Source organism: Brachionichthys hirsutus, unplaced genomic scaffold (genome assembly GCF_040956055.1).
Source record: "Brachionichthys hirsutus isolate HB-005 unplaced genomic scaffold, CSIRO-AGI_Bhir_v1 contig_987, whole genome shotgun sequence".
Classification (NCBI taxonomy): Eukaryota; Metazoa; Chordata; class Actinopteri; order Lophiiformes; family Brachionichthyidae; genus Brachionichthys; species Brachionichthys hirsutus.
This window is the reverse complement of record NW_027180338.1, coordinates 439,720-455,300: the sequence shown is the minus strand read 5'-3', so window position 1 is coordinate 455,300 and position 15,581 is coordinate 439,720. Positions and strand designations below refer to the sequence as shown.

The window sequence follows — 15,581 nt, the reverse complement described above, 5'->3', positions numbered from 1 at the left end:
CGAGCTATGGTTTACTGCTCTGCATTTTTGCCCCCAAATGTTTCATCATTCTTTTGAGACCTGAAAGAAACACCAAGAAACACTTGATGGCCAGATAGTTTTTTTCTTGATTTAATTTGAGCACACACTCCCGTACAACTTTAACTGACTCGCTTTCATGCATGCACGATCATGAGTATAAGTCATGCCCTTTCTTTGAACCCAAATTATTTTGATTCGTCATGAAGTTATTTCAAGTCTTCTTGCATCATATACCGGTATGTATTTTATGACATAAAAATGATAAAATGAAACTCATTTATTTGACACTTATTGAATTAACTTCTTGTGTGCATTATTATTGACAAAGTATACAGGTGGCGTTTCATTGCTTTGACACTTCTTTTTTTCCCTGAACACACTAAGTTTGCCACCTTACACCCATGTTAGGAACCTCATCCTCAGCCAGCATTAATGTTATAAACTCGATAATATTCGAAATTTTGATTATCATTTTTGACAGAACATATATATTAATTTCAAATTCATTTCCCATACTTTTTTAGCCATTGATGGTAGTGGTGACTGTGTTACTTTTTGTGATTCCAGCCCGTCTACCTTCGTTTCCTTTTTGACTGTGGATTTTTGGTTTTGGTTTTTCTGCTGAGTGTTTTTGTACATTATTAAACAAACTGCAAACTGTCTCTCTCATCTCTGTCTTCACATTTTGGGGTCCACATTTATTGTAAATTCAGAGTGGAACGTAACAAGTAAATTGATAAAATTGTTGTTTACCAAAACAATGTTTACCTTTTAAGTCCTAATGTTTTTCGAAACCAAATTTAATGATTTAGTAGCTTGCATTTTTAATGGACTGCTGAGGTTGGCTCCAGCTTGGCCCACGACCCGATAACGGAAGAAGCAGTTGGAAAATGAATGAATGAATGAATGCATTTTTAATGGTTTATTTTCCAGAGCGCCACGTCTTCAGTCATCTTCATCCACTCTCTGTGTTCAGTCACTCAAGGTTTCTCTCCACCGGTCTCAAGACCAAGAACGATCTCGAGAACTACAACACTACCTTTGTTGAAACAAGCCTATGTTCTATTGCTGATAACTAAAGAATGGAAAAAGGGAAAAACAGACTACTTGTGTTCTACTTTTGTTGAACACAATATTCTGTTGGTCTTGAAATATTGGTCAAAATGCTCTAAAACCATTGGCAGTGTGGGCCTCTGCGCTCTGAAAAATGGAGAGTGAATGAGTTCATGTCAAAAGCTGTAATTGCTGCTTAATTTTATTAAAACAAAAAGTTCGATTCCAAGGAAAGACTGGAGGGCTCAAATATTTTTCTGAGCACTCAATGGAGACAAGAGCCAGTTTACTTACGACACGTTAAGATAAGTTTGGCTATATTTAAACCTTACCAACAAGAAATGAACATGAGACATTTTTCATGTGGCAACTATAACTGTATGTTACCGAAACTGAAAAAAGTACTTTGCCGTATTTCAAGTCTGTTCCCTAGTTTTAGTAATTGTTTCTTGGTCATTTCCACATTATTGATCCATGTCTAATGAAATTAGATCTTTGTTTTTCAATTAATGAAACAGGCGAAACAAACCAAAAAGCCAACATTACCTTAATGACTCGGTTAATCATTTGATCACATATCAAACATTACATTCAATTAAAGAGGACAGAATGGAACTAAATCTAAATGAAGATAATATTAGGCGCTACATTCATTTGCAAGTATCATATGCCTTGGGATTGATTTCTGTTCATTAAATGTTTCTTGGTGTTTTTCTCTGGTTTAAACAATATGATAAAACACTTTGGAGCAAATATACAGAACATTAATCCAAAACTGGATGCCAGAATAGCAAATATCTCAACAGCCACAGTAAATTTCCCAGGAGAGCTGACATATGCTGGGATAAAGGTGATCCAGACTGCACAGAATATCAACATGCTAAAGGTGATGAGTTTTGCTTCATTAAAACTATCAGGTAATTTCCGGGCAAGGACAGCAAACACTAAGCAAAGGCAAGCCAAGAGTCCAATGTAACCAAGGACAGCCCAGAACCCAATGGCTGAGCCTAAAGCACACTCCAGGATGATTTTATTGTTATACACGTTAAAGTTTTTTGCTGGAAATGGGGGACTAACAACCAACCAAATAGTACATATTAGCACCTGAATAAATGTAAAAGACACTACAGTCATTCTTTGCTGTGAAGGACCAAACCATTTCATGACATTGCTACCTGGGAGGGTGGCCTTGAAGGCCATTAATACTACAATTGTTTTTCCTAAAACACAAGACATGCAGAGGACAAAAGTTATTCCAAAGGCTGTGTGGCGCAGCATGCAGGACCAGTCAGAGGGTGTTCCAATGAAAGTTAATGAACTCAGGAAACACAGAGTCAGGAAGAAAAGCAGCAGGAAGCTCAGCTCAGAGTTGTTGGCCTTGACAATGGGGGATGCTCTATGACGAAAGAACACAACTGCAGTCATGATGGTAAGACAGGCACCGCCAACTGAGATTGCTGCCAGGATGATTCCTAGGACTTCATCATATGAAAGAAACTCTACAGGCTTGGGGAAACAAGTGTCTTTCTCTGCATTAGGCCAGAAGTCCTTGAGGCAAGGAAGGCAATCAGGAGAATCTGAAATAGAAACATAAAATGGAGTTTAGCAGTCATATGCTTGATGATTTACGTAAGTATAATAAATAAATAAATACCTGTATTATTGCTAATCTCTCCATTTGGACAGGGGACACAATCAAAACAACAGATGGGTTTTCCTTTCTGCAACATTTTACGGGTTCCTGGAGGACAGCTGTCACTGCACACTGAACTGGGCACCTGACAAGCAGATCAAAAATAATGATTGTATTTGAATGTCCTGATGTGCTAAACAACTATAATGTTTAAATACCGTCTTTCTAAGTCTTTTATTATATATAGATATGTACGCTACCGTTCAAAAGTTTGGGGTCACCCAGACAAAGGTAGGTCAGTTCTATAGCTTCTCTAACCAGCTAAACTGTTTTCAGCTGTTTTAACATGATTGCCCAGGGTTTTCTAATCATCCAGTAGCCTTCTGACACTTTGTACCATTTTGCACCTGGAAATGGGCCTCTATACACCTATGTAGATATTGCAACAAAAACCAGACATTTGCAGCTCAAATAATCATTTACCACATTAGCAATATATAGAGTGTATTTCTGATGAGTTTAAAGTTATCATTGAAAAACTGTTTTCTTTCAAAAATAAGGGAATTTCTGTTGGGAATGGGAATGTCTTTTTCTTCTTCATTATGTATTTATTTCTGGATCGACTTATACTCCGGTGCGACTTACAGTACCAAAAATACGGTACATATTTTACAAGAAATTATTTTTGCTGGAAGGCTGCAGACGTGTGTTCACCGACCACTGCCCTCCCTTGATTGTGGCTGCTGTTTTCTATAGCAACGTTCCCCGCTGTTTCTTAGTGATGGTTGCTGTTGGTTCCTGTGGGTGATATTCCCCTGGGTGGTGTTGTCACAACCATAAACCTTCATATATGTACTCATTATTACTGTGTTTGGAAAAAAGCAGCGTACAGGTAGCAGGAGTAGCACAGTTATCAGGAGCTAACACAGTTGGGCTATTTAATCCGGCCTGCCGAATTTGTCCAAATTATATCATTAAATTGAATTTTATTGTAATTAAACCTGATTCATTTGACCTTTTCCCTGTAATGCTACCTGTAAAAAGCCAAATCCTTTCATGTCATGGGTTTTGCATGTCATTTACGTTAGCTCACACAAATACTCCATCCATCTGTTCCTGGCCCGGCCCCTTGTCAAATTTTAGAACCCATTGTGGCCCGTGAGTCAAAAAGTTTGCCCACCTCTGAGCTAACATCACACAACCAGTTTCTCCCTTGAGTTGGTCCCAAATCCAAATGGGGAGAGGTAAAAGAGTGGAAAAGCATGCTTGACTACTAAATCAATGTTACTGCTGTTGGATTCGGCATCATTCAGATTGTATTTTGTTTTTCCATCAATTTTACTTTTATATTTAACTGTGCTAGCCATTTTCAACTCAGTCCTGGCCAAGACTACATTCAATGAAGGTGAATGAAGGAACAGCATCCCCGGATGTAATTTAAACTAGAAACCAGTGACTCCCTGGAAAGTTTGGGTGGCAACCGAGGAAGTTCGGTGACACTGGAACGACAGGTGACCTCCAGGAAAGACAGGCATGGGTATATGAAGTTAGCAACCTCATCCACAGCACTCGCAAGAGGGCACCAACTCAAGCTACAGAAAGTAATGTAGTGCAATACCCCCAGAGTCTCCCGAGAGAGGGGGAGGATGAGGGACTCAACAGGACAGACATTACGGTGACGGCCAGGAATGAATTACGGATACAGAGACGGCTAATCCAAACGACATTACCGGGACCATATGCTAGCGACACATATTGATGTTTTATGTCAACCAGGTATGTTTGTAGCGGCCCTTTTCGTAGCTGATGTCGGAAGAGTTTGGGCTGGACCGTATGCTAGCGACGCATATTGATGTTTTATTATATGTCAACCAGATTAAACGGAGAGTGCCTCCAAACGTTCCCGGTGTATCCCGTGGTTCCTTCCCGCATCACACGCTGCACGAAACTACACAACGCAGAAGTCCACCAGTCACATGAGGTCTCGATGATATGCGTAGAAGGAGTAGAAAGAAAGCTCAACAAACACCTCCGCAAGTGGTTGGGAATCTGCCAAGATTTACTGCATTAGGCCTCTATATAAGAGCAGGGCAGCTCCAACTTCCCCTGTCATCTGTGGTTGAGGAGAGATCAGTGTACGACACATTACCAAAGCCAGCAAACTTGCATAGATGGGGCATGAGGGAGAACCCATTGTTTAAGCTTTGTGGGGGGCGGGGAACCATGGCACACATCTTATCCGGATGTAAAACAGCACTCACGCAGGGAAGCTATAGATGGCACCATGACAACGTGCTCATGGTACTCGCTGACAACTTGGAGCAGGAGAAGAAGAGGAAACACCAGCCACTAAAGAAAACAACATTAATCCAGTTCATAAGGGAAGGAGAAACCCACCAGCCACACTAAGAACCAGAACTAGCCTGCTACAGAAGGCCCATTCATGGGAAATGAAGGTGGACCTGGGAGGCATGCTGCAGTTCCCCTACATTGTCCAGACAACCCTGAAGCCCGACGTGGTAGTGTGGTCAGAAGAGGGAAGGAAAATCATCCTCGTAGAACTTATGGGAAGAGGGGTGTGAACAGGCCTTTGGAAGAAAGAGCACAAAAATACCAAGACCGTGTGCATGAATGTAAGGAGAAGGGATGGCAGACATGGCTGTTCCCGGTCGAGGTAGGCTGTAGAGGAGAATGCCCATGCACAGCCGTGGGAATAACGGGGAAGAGCAGAAAGACAGCAGCTCGCAGGATGGCGGAGGCAGCTGAAAGAGCTTTCTTGCTGGTTATGGAACAGGAGAGAGGAGTTAAGTTGGAAGCCAGGAGGAGGAGATGGGCAGTGAATTGGCCACCACTGCCGACCCGCCGCCGCAAGGGTGTTGTGATTAAGGGTTGAAACACCCGATGACCGGTGGGTACCACCTGACGACATCAAGTCCTCCTGGTCAAGACTACATTCACTTAAGGTGAATGAAGGAAAACCAACCCCGGATGTAATTTAAACTGAGTGCCTCAGTTTTCGCGCATTTTCCATGATTTTCCAAGCCCCACAGAAAAGTATTTTCTTTCATCAAGAAAAAAAGTGTGTTCCAACCATTTTTCGTTATTAGTTTATTATTAGTTATTTGCCGTTGAAAAGAGGCAGATTTCAATGTCAGGGTTGGCAGTGAATGGCAGTTTGCAATTTAAAAAATGTATTTAGATGTTAATGGAACTCAAAGAGTTAAGATTGATTGCATGTTTAATTGTGTAAAAGATTTAGGCAAGATGCCATTCCTCTGCCTTTATCCGGGCTTTGGGCCAGCTCAAGGAAGACATTGGATGTGCTAGGCTAACTACTGCTAACTATGCTACTTATGCCAATGTTCATTGCATTGTTGCCTGGGAGAGTGCGGTTAGCATTCACTGTTGGTTTTGTCCTTGATCCATAGATTTTTCCCTATTTCTGAATTATTATATTATATTATAATTACATAATGTCATACTGAGTTAAAGGTTTTTGAGATGTGCTGTTGGCTTCAAAGTAAGAATCAGCATTTTTGAAAAAAATAAAATCATTAAAGTTTATGGCATACAACATGAGACATTTTGTTTAAATACTAAACATTAAATAATTACCACAATCTGTTATGTGTGCTTCATTCATTAACTCAACAAGTTGCTAGCTTCTCTCATGACTACAAAAATGGAGGTTGTTATTCCTGTTGAACGACTTACTTTTGTGCCACCATCCACCCAGATGATGTCCCTTTTAATTTGCAACTCCTGGCCCATGGGCAGTGATGAATCATAGAGCCCTACCGGAACCACTTTAATTCTGCCACTCTCATCTTTTTGCCAGTTAACCAGCTCGTATACAGGCACAGGATCCCCATTGACATCAAATGACACGTCATAACCATTTTTGGAAAAATTTACTTTCTTTAGCTGATTAAGAACCTGTACAGATAAAGAAAGAGGATGAGCATGACAAACAATGATATGTAAAAGTAATTCATATTGATTTAGTAAAATACTTTCTGATTTGGACAAAAGGAAACATGGTGTTAATATATTCATTTAGACTGACCTTCTTGGGCTCTATCCTGGTTGTTTTGTCACAATAATATGATGAATTTCTGTCCTGACACACTATTTTATGAATGGCATGTGCTATTGCATATACAGCCTTGTACACATTGTTTTCAACCCTGAGCTGGGAAGTGTCTGTGTATGGGTTATCGACTGTGCGCAGGTCCTCCGATCCATCACACAGCCTTTCATTCAAGTCTGCAACTAAAAAAACAGAGAAAAACAATTTTAACCACCAATAGTTCACATTTTTTCCATCCTTGGATCTCTTCGATTTAATTTTCACCCATTCAAACATCAGTTTACACAAATCAATCAGATTATTATTGAAATGATAAATGCAAATTGTACTATTCCAATACAGACTTTAAAAATTCAAACTCCAGTCTAAATAATCTGGGGTTTATCTTTGATCAGGACCTGTCCTTTCATTTCCAGATAAAGCATATTTCAAGGACTGCATTTTTTCACCTTCGCAATATTTGAAAAATAAGGTACTTATTAACCCAAAAAGATGCAGATTACTGCAATTCATTCAGGATATTCGGTTTTTCAAAAAATCTCTGGCTTATTGTGGACATGGCCTCAGTCTACAGGCCCTTCTATACGTGGTGCTGCAGAACCTGGACCTGTGGCTGTCAACTCTGACGTCCCTATCGATAGCATTAGTTTTATATAGCAGTATTTTAGTCATTATCTTGTTCAGCAGCCTATATATTCTATGTTTTTGTCTGCTTCTGCTTTCTGTCTCTCTATCACTCTCTCTCCCTCTCTGATTTTTGACTTTCTGCCGACCTGTTCTTGTCTCTGTCTTTCTGACATGCATCCTTTGAGGTAATGCATCTTCTTAGATTTTATAATTTAAAGTTCTGTCTTGTGTGTGTGTATATATATATATACTACCAGTTAAAAAATACAAACAAAAGAGATGAACAGTCAATGTTATGTTTAAAAAAAGGTCAGAGCTTGCTTACTCTTTCCTAGTTTGCACTTGAAAATATCTTCCCAGAATTCAGTGAGCAGTGTAGAGGATGCCACTTCAGAAATAGAGAGATCCATCAAAAATTCTTTCAGACCAGGAACAGCAGCTTGCTCAATGCCAAAGCCAATGATTCCAGCAAAGAAGGTAAACTTCTGCATGTGTGGATGTGTTATCCAGGCCTCGGTGCCTATCCACTGGCGAGGTGGAGAATTGTCATTTGATAACTCCTCAAATAGTTTTATTATGGCTCCTAATGATGCAAATGTCACAACAACAAAAGCTGTTGACCTGGGAAGGCATTTCAAGCTGATTAGATTTCAATGAAAATATAAATGTAATGTTTTGGAATCAACAGTGTTAAGAGTTTTTCCTTAACTTTCATTAGTTCTTTTTTCTCTTTTAAAGTTATATCATCAATGAAGATAACATTTAAACATTTAATAAACAATTCAGATACAAGTTGGTCAGGAAATCACTGCTGGGTCCAGACGCTGCATCTTGTGTTTAGATCCAGCGTCCAAACAAAGAAAATTACACAGGGTTTAGCTATCTAATACCTACGTGGATCAGTAACCACTATCCATTACATAAATATAGTGCTCTCTAATGTGATTTAACATAATTAGAAAAATCAACAAAACTAAATGTCATGCAATCCCTCTTGTTGTGTCAGTGTGTGGCTATGGGATTTCCATCTATTACGGAAAATTCCCTACAACTGTTACTGAAAGTACTTCATAAAAATTTGTCATTAACAAAAATAAACTAGTCTAGACCGCCATCTTATATTTGTCAAAATGTTTTTCCTGTTTTTAAGTACAGAAAATCAGTATTAAACAGGAATAAAAGAGGACAGTGATGCAGAAACCTGCGGATAACATCAGCTACTCTCCGGATCTTGCTAGGAGGGCTGCTCCAATGAAATGATTCAGAATATTCAACACAGATCCCCTCTTTCTGTGCTATGTACAAGAAATTTGCCATGCCATTATTGCCATAGTCTGTATCTGACCGAATAGCACCTATCCAAGTCCAGCCAAAATATTTTACCAGCTTGACCAATGCGTCAGCCTGGAACTGGTCACCAGGTACTGTTCTGAAGAAATTTGGGTACTGTTGCTTATCAGACAGACAGGCACATGTGGCAAAATGGCTCACCTAAATAAAATAAAAAAAAAAAAACCTGTCAGTTAATTCTCACATGGCACAGAGAACATTATCAGCACAAACCTTTATTATTCATAAAAATGTTTTTGTCAGAAGCCGAAATATTTACTTGAGGAATGTTAAAGGCTCCAATGACTCTTGCAATGCCGATGGATGTTGAAGATGAAGAGTCACCGATAACTCCCATCACTGCGCCTGTCTGTGAGCAGTTGTCACCTTCGTTAATGGCAGGATTCAGCTCATTTGTAAACTGGAGTGCCACATGTACTGCAACCGGCACTGCGGCACAGGAGTCATGAATCTGATATCCAAGTGTGATACCTGGCAACAACTCTGTGCTGTTGTTAATCTCCTCAATAGCAAAGATCATGGTGCGTGAGTTGCGCAGCGCATAGGGCTCAATACTGTAAAGAGATACTCAGAAAATTATAAAAAGCAGATAATTCTTTTGTAGCCAATTTGAAAGAAAAATACCACAGTTTCCTTACCAGTGAAATGCACAATTGCATATTGTAATGCACAAAATAACAATCAAAACCACATTTTAATTTGCTTTTTCCCTGTTAAAAAGCAATTCAATTATTTTACACTTTTATCCATCACACACCCGTCTTACTCACCTTCCTGTGCAGATAAGTGTCTCAGGGATTGTTGTGTAGTTATTCTCCCTCCAATAGTTGTGGAAGCGTAAATTTAAAGAACCCCCGATATTGAAGTCTCCATCCACAGAGAATACCGGTTTACGTGCTGTAGCCTGTAGCTTACATTTCAATAAGGAGGCCTCGGTCCTTACAACATCACCGGTTTCACTCTCTTTCAGCATTGGATTTTGTTTCAGTCCATTCACAGAAGAATTCAAACCAAGTGCTATATTCAGAATACCTAAACCCAAAAACATGATCAGACCAATCATAAAAGCTGAGGTCTCCATCACTCAACCACCTCTATCTGGGTATAATGTGATTACACAGCTTTATATGGACGTTCCTGCTACAGTGCGTCACCTTATTATGCAGATGGGGAGACTGCAAAGTATCTGCTGATGGTGCTTTGGCCCTTGTGTTTCCACCATCCCTGCCTCTTTTTTCCTCTATTTAACATATGTTTTTACTTTTACTCTGAGACTTTTTAGTTTTCTTTAGATCATACTGTTCATCAACTTCTAATGCACAGCATCATTAGTTGTTTGTCTCTTGATCTTTCATTTATTTATTTTCTTTTTAAAATCATAACAATCTTCTGCATTCCTTATTAGGCCCGAGCGCCTATCCTAGGCGTAAGGGCTATTGCTTTTGCAACGCAGAAGACGACAAGTTGACGAGCACAGCTCGTCAATCCTCGGCCTTCAACTTTGCCATGCTGTTCCCCCACACACTGACACTCAACAGTACACACACACACACCCCGACACTAAACAACACACACACAGACAAACAGACGCATAGCCTTCGTCGAGACCATTCCTAAAATGTATTTTATGTAATAATCGTGTACTCAGAAAAAAAGCTATATTGTTTTTGAGTAAATTCTTTATTCTTTTTTTTTTTTCTTCTTCTTTGTTCTGCACTTTGAACACAAATTTGACCCCTTTCCCATAATCGAAAACTCACCAAATTTTTAACCAAGCTCAGAACCGGTGAAAAATTTATTATCGGTACAGACATGCGTCAAGTCGGGGCAAAAAAAACATATATTATGGCCACGCCCCCAGACACACAGGAAGGCGGCCATATTGGATTGAAACTTAAAAACTGCTGAGTCAGCGTTAACGTTGACGGTGCATTTGAACAACGTCCTCTAGGGGGTTTCACCAAATCAGCTGAAATTCAGTGTACACCATCTAGAGACTTGGGGCATCAAAAGTTATCCAAATTATTTTTATACATTTTACGGTTTCCGTGCGGCAAAGATCCAAACTTGAGGTAGAATTTTGAGCATTTTAATACACCAAAAATTGCTCCCGTTTGCACACACACTCCAATCAAAACCAAATTTTAAACACTTATTGACCCTTCCTACCTGGACATTTTTAAAGTGAAACTTTGACAATCGGCCTTACATCGCCCCCTAGAGAACAATAACAAAAATTGAATGGGAATTAAAAAAAGTATTTTGACAGAAATTATTGAAACTTTCCAGAAAATTCCCTCATGTGGTCCCGATCAAAAAACACAATCATAACAATGTCGTTGTTTTTATGGTGTTGCCGTGGCATTCCCCATGTTAATCAAATGAGTGCGACACAAAACAATCACCAATCTTATGAAATTGGCATATTAGCATGGAAACGTCCCAAATTTGCCACATACATTCTCACACACATGCCGGTTGAAAAGGTCAATGACACCCAAGCTGCATTTTTTACGCTGTTGCCATGGCAATGGTCAAAATGTCCCATATTACCCCAATACAGTTAAAGACTCAACTGTGTGCGACTAATGCAGCTCAGATATAAACACTTGTGAAGCACCAAGGACAAAAGCGGCGTGCGTCGGCGGGTCAGCTCATCGGCCTCATCGGTCAGCCGGCGAGGGCCTACAATGCCGCTTGCGGCTTTAATTTTGTCAATTATCTTCTCATCTAGTTTTAGTTATTTTATTGTAGCAATCCATTTACTTATATCTGGTGAATTACGTCTTGTCCATTCCTTTTTAATTATCTTTAATACTGTGATTCGAAGTATGTGGAAAATATAATATAAGATAGTAGTGTTTTTCCTATACAGTATTTTTATTATTTTAAACGTCTTTAAGTTTCTTATGAGTTTTGAATATGGCAGATTTTATTAACTGTAGCCTGTTTGTTTCCATTTATTTCCATCTTGGAGTGTTAAGATCACTTATCCAAGTGATTATTGACTTCACCTAAAATACATCTCTAAATCTGGGAGGGCTAACCCTCCCCCTGATTTTGGCTATTTGTCATCCCAAACAAAGTATCCGACTCTCTAAAGCAGGGATGTCAAACTCAAATACACAGTGGGTAAAAATTTTAAATTAATCAAAGCCACGGGCCAACGTTGTAGAAATGAACCTTTAATATGGACCAAAACAACTTTTAATTTAACATTGAATATGGAACAAGCAATGCTTATGTAATTTAAGAATGAAGACATGCAAAATCTAATTTCAATTAAAAAAACATATCAATGGCATATTAAATAAAAATGTACCGTAATTGCTGAACTATTATGCGCACCTGTGAAAAAGCCGCACCCACTGAATTTTAAAAAAATATTTATTTTGCCGGGCCCTTCTCGCGGATCTCCCCAGCTACGTGCAAGCGGGGCTTTTCCTCCGGGCGGGCGTTAATTTCGTAACGAAAATAAATAGGCTTTAACGAAACACGGCTCGTAACGAAAGTGGGAAAATATACGTAAATTTGCCGCGTCGTTGCATAAACCGCAAGGTTCAAAATATTGGAAAAAAGTAGCGGCTTGTACACCGGGAATTACGGTAAATAGAACTTGTATGTCTTTTTTCTATTTGCAGCGTTCTGAGGTAAATATAAAAATGAACTTTTTCCACAGGCTAATAAATTTGAAAATAAAATAACAATAATGAATGAACCAGCCATTCAAGCCTTGGAGTAGCAAGAAAAAGTGCATAAAGAAAACATTAATTACTGCTCAGTTTGCAACACACTGATTTAATCTGATGTGCTCAAGCCAGATACCTGGCACCTTTTCTTGGACGCTAGTTCATCAATGTCTGGGCTCAGGCTCTGAGCTGAGGAAACCCTTAATATTGAACGAAGGTGTTCATCAGTCAGAAGTCTCCCGTGAGATGTTTTCATCATCTTCATCAAGGAGAAAAGTTGCTCACATAGATAAGTGCTACCGAACATGGAGAGCATTTGAGCAGCTTGGGTGTGGAGCTGAGGCATTGTGTCAGGGATGAACTGTGGAAACTGTGCGGCTCCAACTGCATCATACTTTGACTTCAGCGTGTCGTCACACTGGAGTTCAATCAGCTCCATTTGGAGGTTGGTTGGTGCGTTTTCCACATCAACTGCAAAGGGATTACTAAGCAGTTGAAATCTGCATTTCTGCATTTCAAAGTCGGCAAATCGCCGGCTGAACTCAGCGCCAAGTACTCTGTTTTTCAGCAAACTGTGCGCACACGGCGGTAGAGATCTGCATTTTTAGGGTTTGGCAGAAGGGAAAATGGCCAAGTTTTTCTTGCAGCATCTGATTCTCCCACAGGCATAGTTTAGCTTTAAAAGCTCTCACTGCTGCGTACATGATGCGTCCCCGCCCCTGCAGCTGCAGGTTCCGTACATTGAGCTGGCTTGAGATGTCACACAGAAAGGCCAGCTCACACTGAAAGTTTTGCTCCCGGAGCTCTGCTGTGTCTTTTCCTTTGCTTTGCACTAGGAACGCACCACATTTAGTTTGGTTTTGTAATGACTGATTTCAAATGAACGCATCACAACAGTGACGTCACACACAACGCAGATAAACATGTGCTTAGATTGGCTGGGGCAAAGTCCAGCCTTCAGGGGAGGGCCTGACTTGAGGACGAAGCAGGAAATATCTTCATTCCGCCATGACGCACACACAAGAGGCATGGTGGAATCTCAGCGCTGATATCCGAACTAACTTGTACTGATCTGTATATTATATAAATATCTTAATCTTGGCCCAAATCCTCCTTATTGACTACGCGCCCACAACGGAGAACAAAGAGCCGGGAGAGGGTTAGGAAAACCCTAACAATTCCGCGGCTTAACCATCTCACCTCTGTATGATACGGCACGTCTGCGTATTCGGCACCACACTCCTCCAGAAAAGAGTTGAACTGGCAGTGATTCAGACCTTTGGCTCTTATAAAGTTAACAACTTGTGTTACAGTGACTCTTGATGTATGATGCAGTGATAATCAGATAGCTCACCTGCACAGTTCTCCTCCCGCATCTTTTCCCGGATCCTGCCTACCAGTCCATTCTTTTTACCGCTCATCGCTGGCGCACCATCTGTGGTTAATCCCACGGCAGCTTTAGTTCAGCTACACATTTTGCAAACTTCCTCAAAGATTTCCTTCCCTGTGGCTGTTCCACGCATGGATTTGAATCCCAAAAGCTCCTCCGTAACACACAGATTTGAGTCCACTCCGCGGATGAACACTGACAGCTGTGCAGTATCAGACGCGTCGGTGCTCTCGTCCACAGCAAGGGAAAAATAAACGAAATCATTTCCCTTTTCCATCAGCTGGTTGTACAGATTGGTGGCAAGATCACATGTGCGCTCAGCCACTGTGTTCCTGCTCAGGCTCACGTTTGAAAAGGCTTGCTTCTTCTCTGGGCCCACTTGGTCACAAACTTTCATCATGCACTTTTTTATAAATTCTCCTTCATTAAAGGGCCGGGCTGAAATTGCGATTTCATTTACCACAATATAACTAGCCTTAACAGCAGCCTCACTTTGTGATGTGGATTTTTGGACATATTCTGTTGTGAAACCAAATCTTTTTTTATCTCCTCTACTTTCTGGCTCCTTCAAGTCATGTCCAGGTCCTTGTACTTGTCCTGGTGTTTGGTTTCATAGTGTCGTCTAATGTTGTACTCCTTAGTTACAGACACGTTGGCTCCACAAATAAGACAAACGGGTCTGTCTTTTACAAATGTAAACATATATTCTGTCTCCCACCTGTCCAGAAATGTTCTGTTTTCAGCCTTTCTTTTCGCCATTCTTCGGAAGGTGTAACACAGTGACAATTGTAGTATGAGGTGGCGTGGTCTGGGAGAGAGGCACGGGGAGGCTTGGTGAGCGGGGGCTTTCCTGCCGAAGCACAGATCGCTACTGACTGACACAGAGTAGAGGGCATGTCTGGGGCATGTCCTGATTGACGTGCCAAAACAAGAGCAGAGCAGAGGTGAATGTGCTGTTCTGTACTGGCGGGCCAGCTCTAATATTAATTTTATATTGCCTCGCGGGCCAAATATAATTACACTGCGGGCCAAATTTGGCCCGCGGGCCAGAGTTTGACACCCCTGCTCTTTACCCCTGCTCTACCTGGGCTTTATGTAGCGTGGCAGAGTTTGAAACATAAAAAAGAATCTGGGTAAATAAACATGATGATGATGAATGATGAATATATTAATTAGATAGAATGTTAGAATACAAGTACAGTCAAACAGTAGCATGTATTACAGTACAAGTACAGTCAAACATCCTGTCTAAGAAAAGCATTTCAAAAAAGCCCTTGCGGTCTTGTTTCCGTTGAAAGTCCTTCGTACATAAATCATTGACATTTAACAATACCAATAAAATAAAAATACATTACTCCAAAGATGCAAAATAACAATAAATTAAAAAAAGACACAATATGTACAACGTAGGTGGACAAAAAAGGGGGTGGGGGATTGATCCGGAGAGAGCCATGATGACTGTACTTGTACTGCACTCTATCTAATAAATATATTCATTCATCCAGCGCGGACATTTCTCATAGTAGTTTGTTGGTTTAGGGAAGTGAATAAACCAGACACCTCTTTCCAGTCGTTCGGGGTACCGGTCGTCGCGGTTACACAAGCCGTGTCTGCAATGTTTTACCATTTTTTAAGAATTTTCTTTCCTTTGTGCCACATGCAAACTGAAGCACGGTAGGGTGGTTTGTCTGAGGAAGCGGATGGAGCCAAGAGATGACGTGTAGCATC

At 40.4% G+C, this 15,581-nt stretch overlaps 1 protein-coding gene and 1 pseudogene across 1 annotated transcript; both read right to left on the bottom strand.

The window, feature by feature from the left end:
* Positions 1-1,737: 1,737 nt before the first annotated feature.
* Positions 1,738-9,690, bottom strand: LOC137913673 (extracellular calcium-sensing receptor-like). Its single transcript, XM_068757309.1, has 8 exons — positions 9,545-9,690; positions 9,034-9,328; positions 8,626-8,915; positions 7,750-8,045; positions 6,774-6,979; positions 6,422-6,643; positions 2,729-2,852; positions 1,738-2,651 (listed from the first exon to the last, which is right to left on the bottom strand). Exons 2-8 carry the CDS (start codon positions 9,292-9,294, stop codon positions 1,738-1,740), a joined length of 2,313 nt encoding a protein of 770 aa, XP_068613410.1. The 5' UTR covers positions 9,295-9,328; positions 9,545-9,690.
* Positions 9,691-12,572: 2,882 nt separating this feature from the next.
* Positions 12,573-14,612, bottom strand: LOC137913653 (general transcription factor II-I repeat domain-containing protein 2B-like; annotated as a pseudogene).
* Positions 14,613-15,581: the final 969 nt, after the last annotated feature.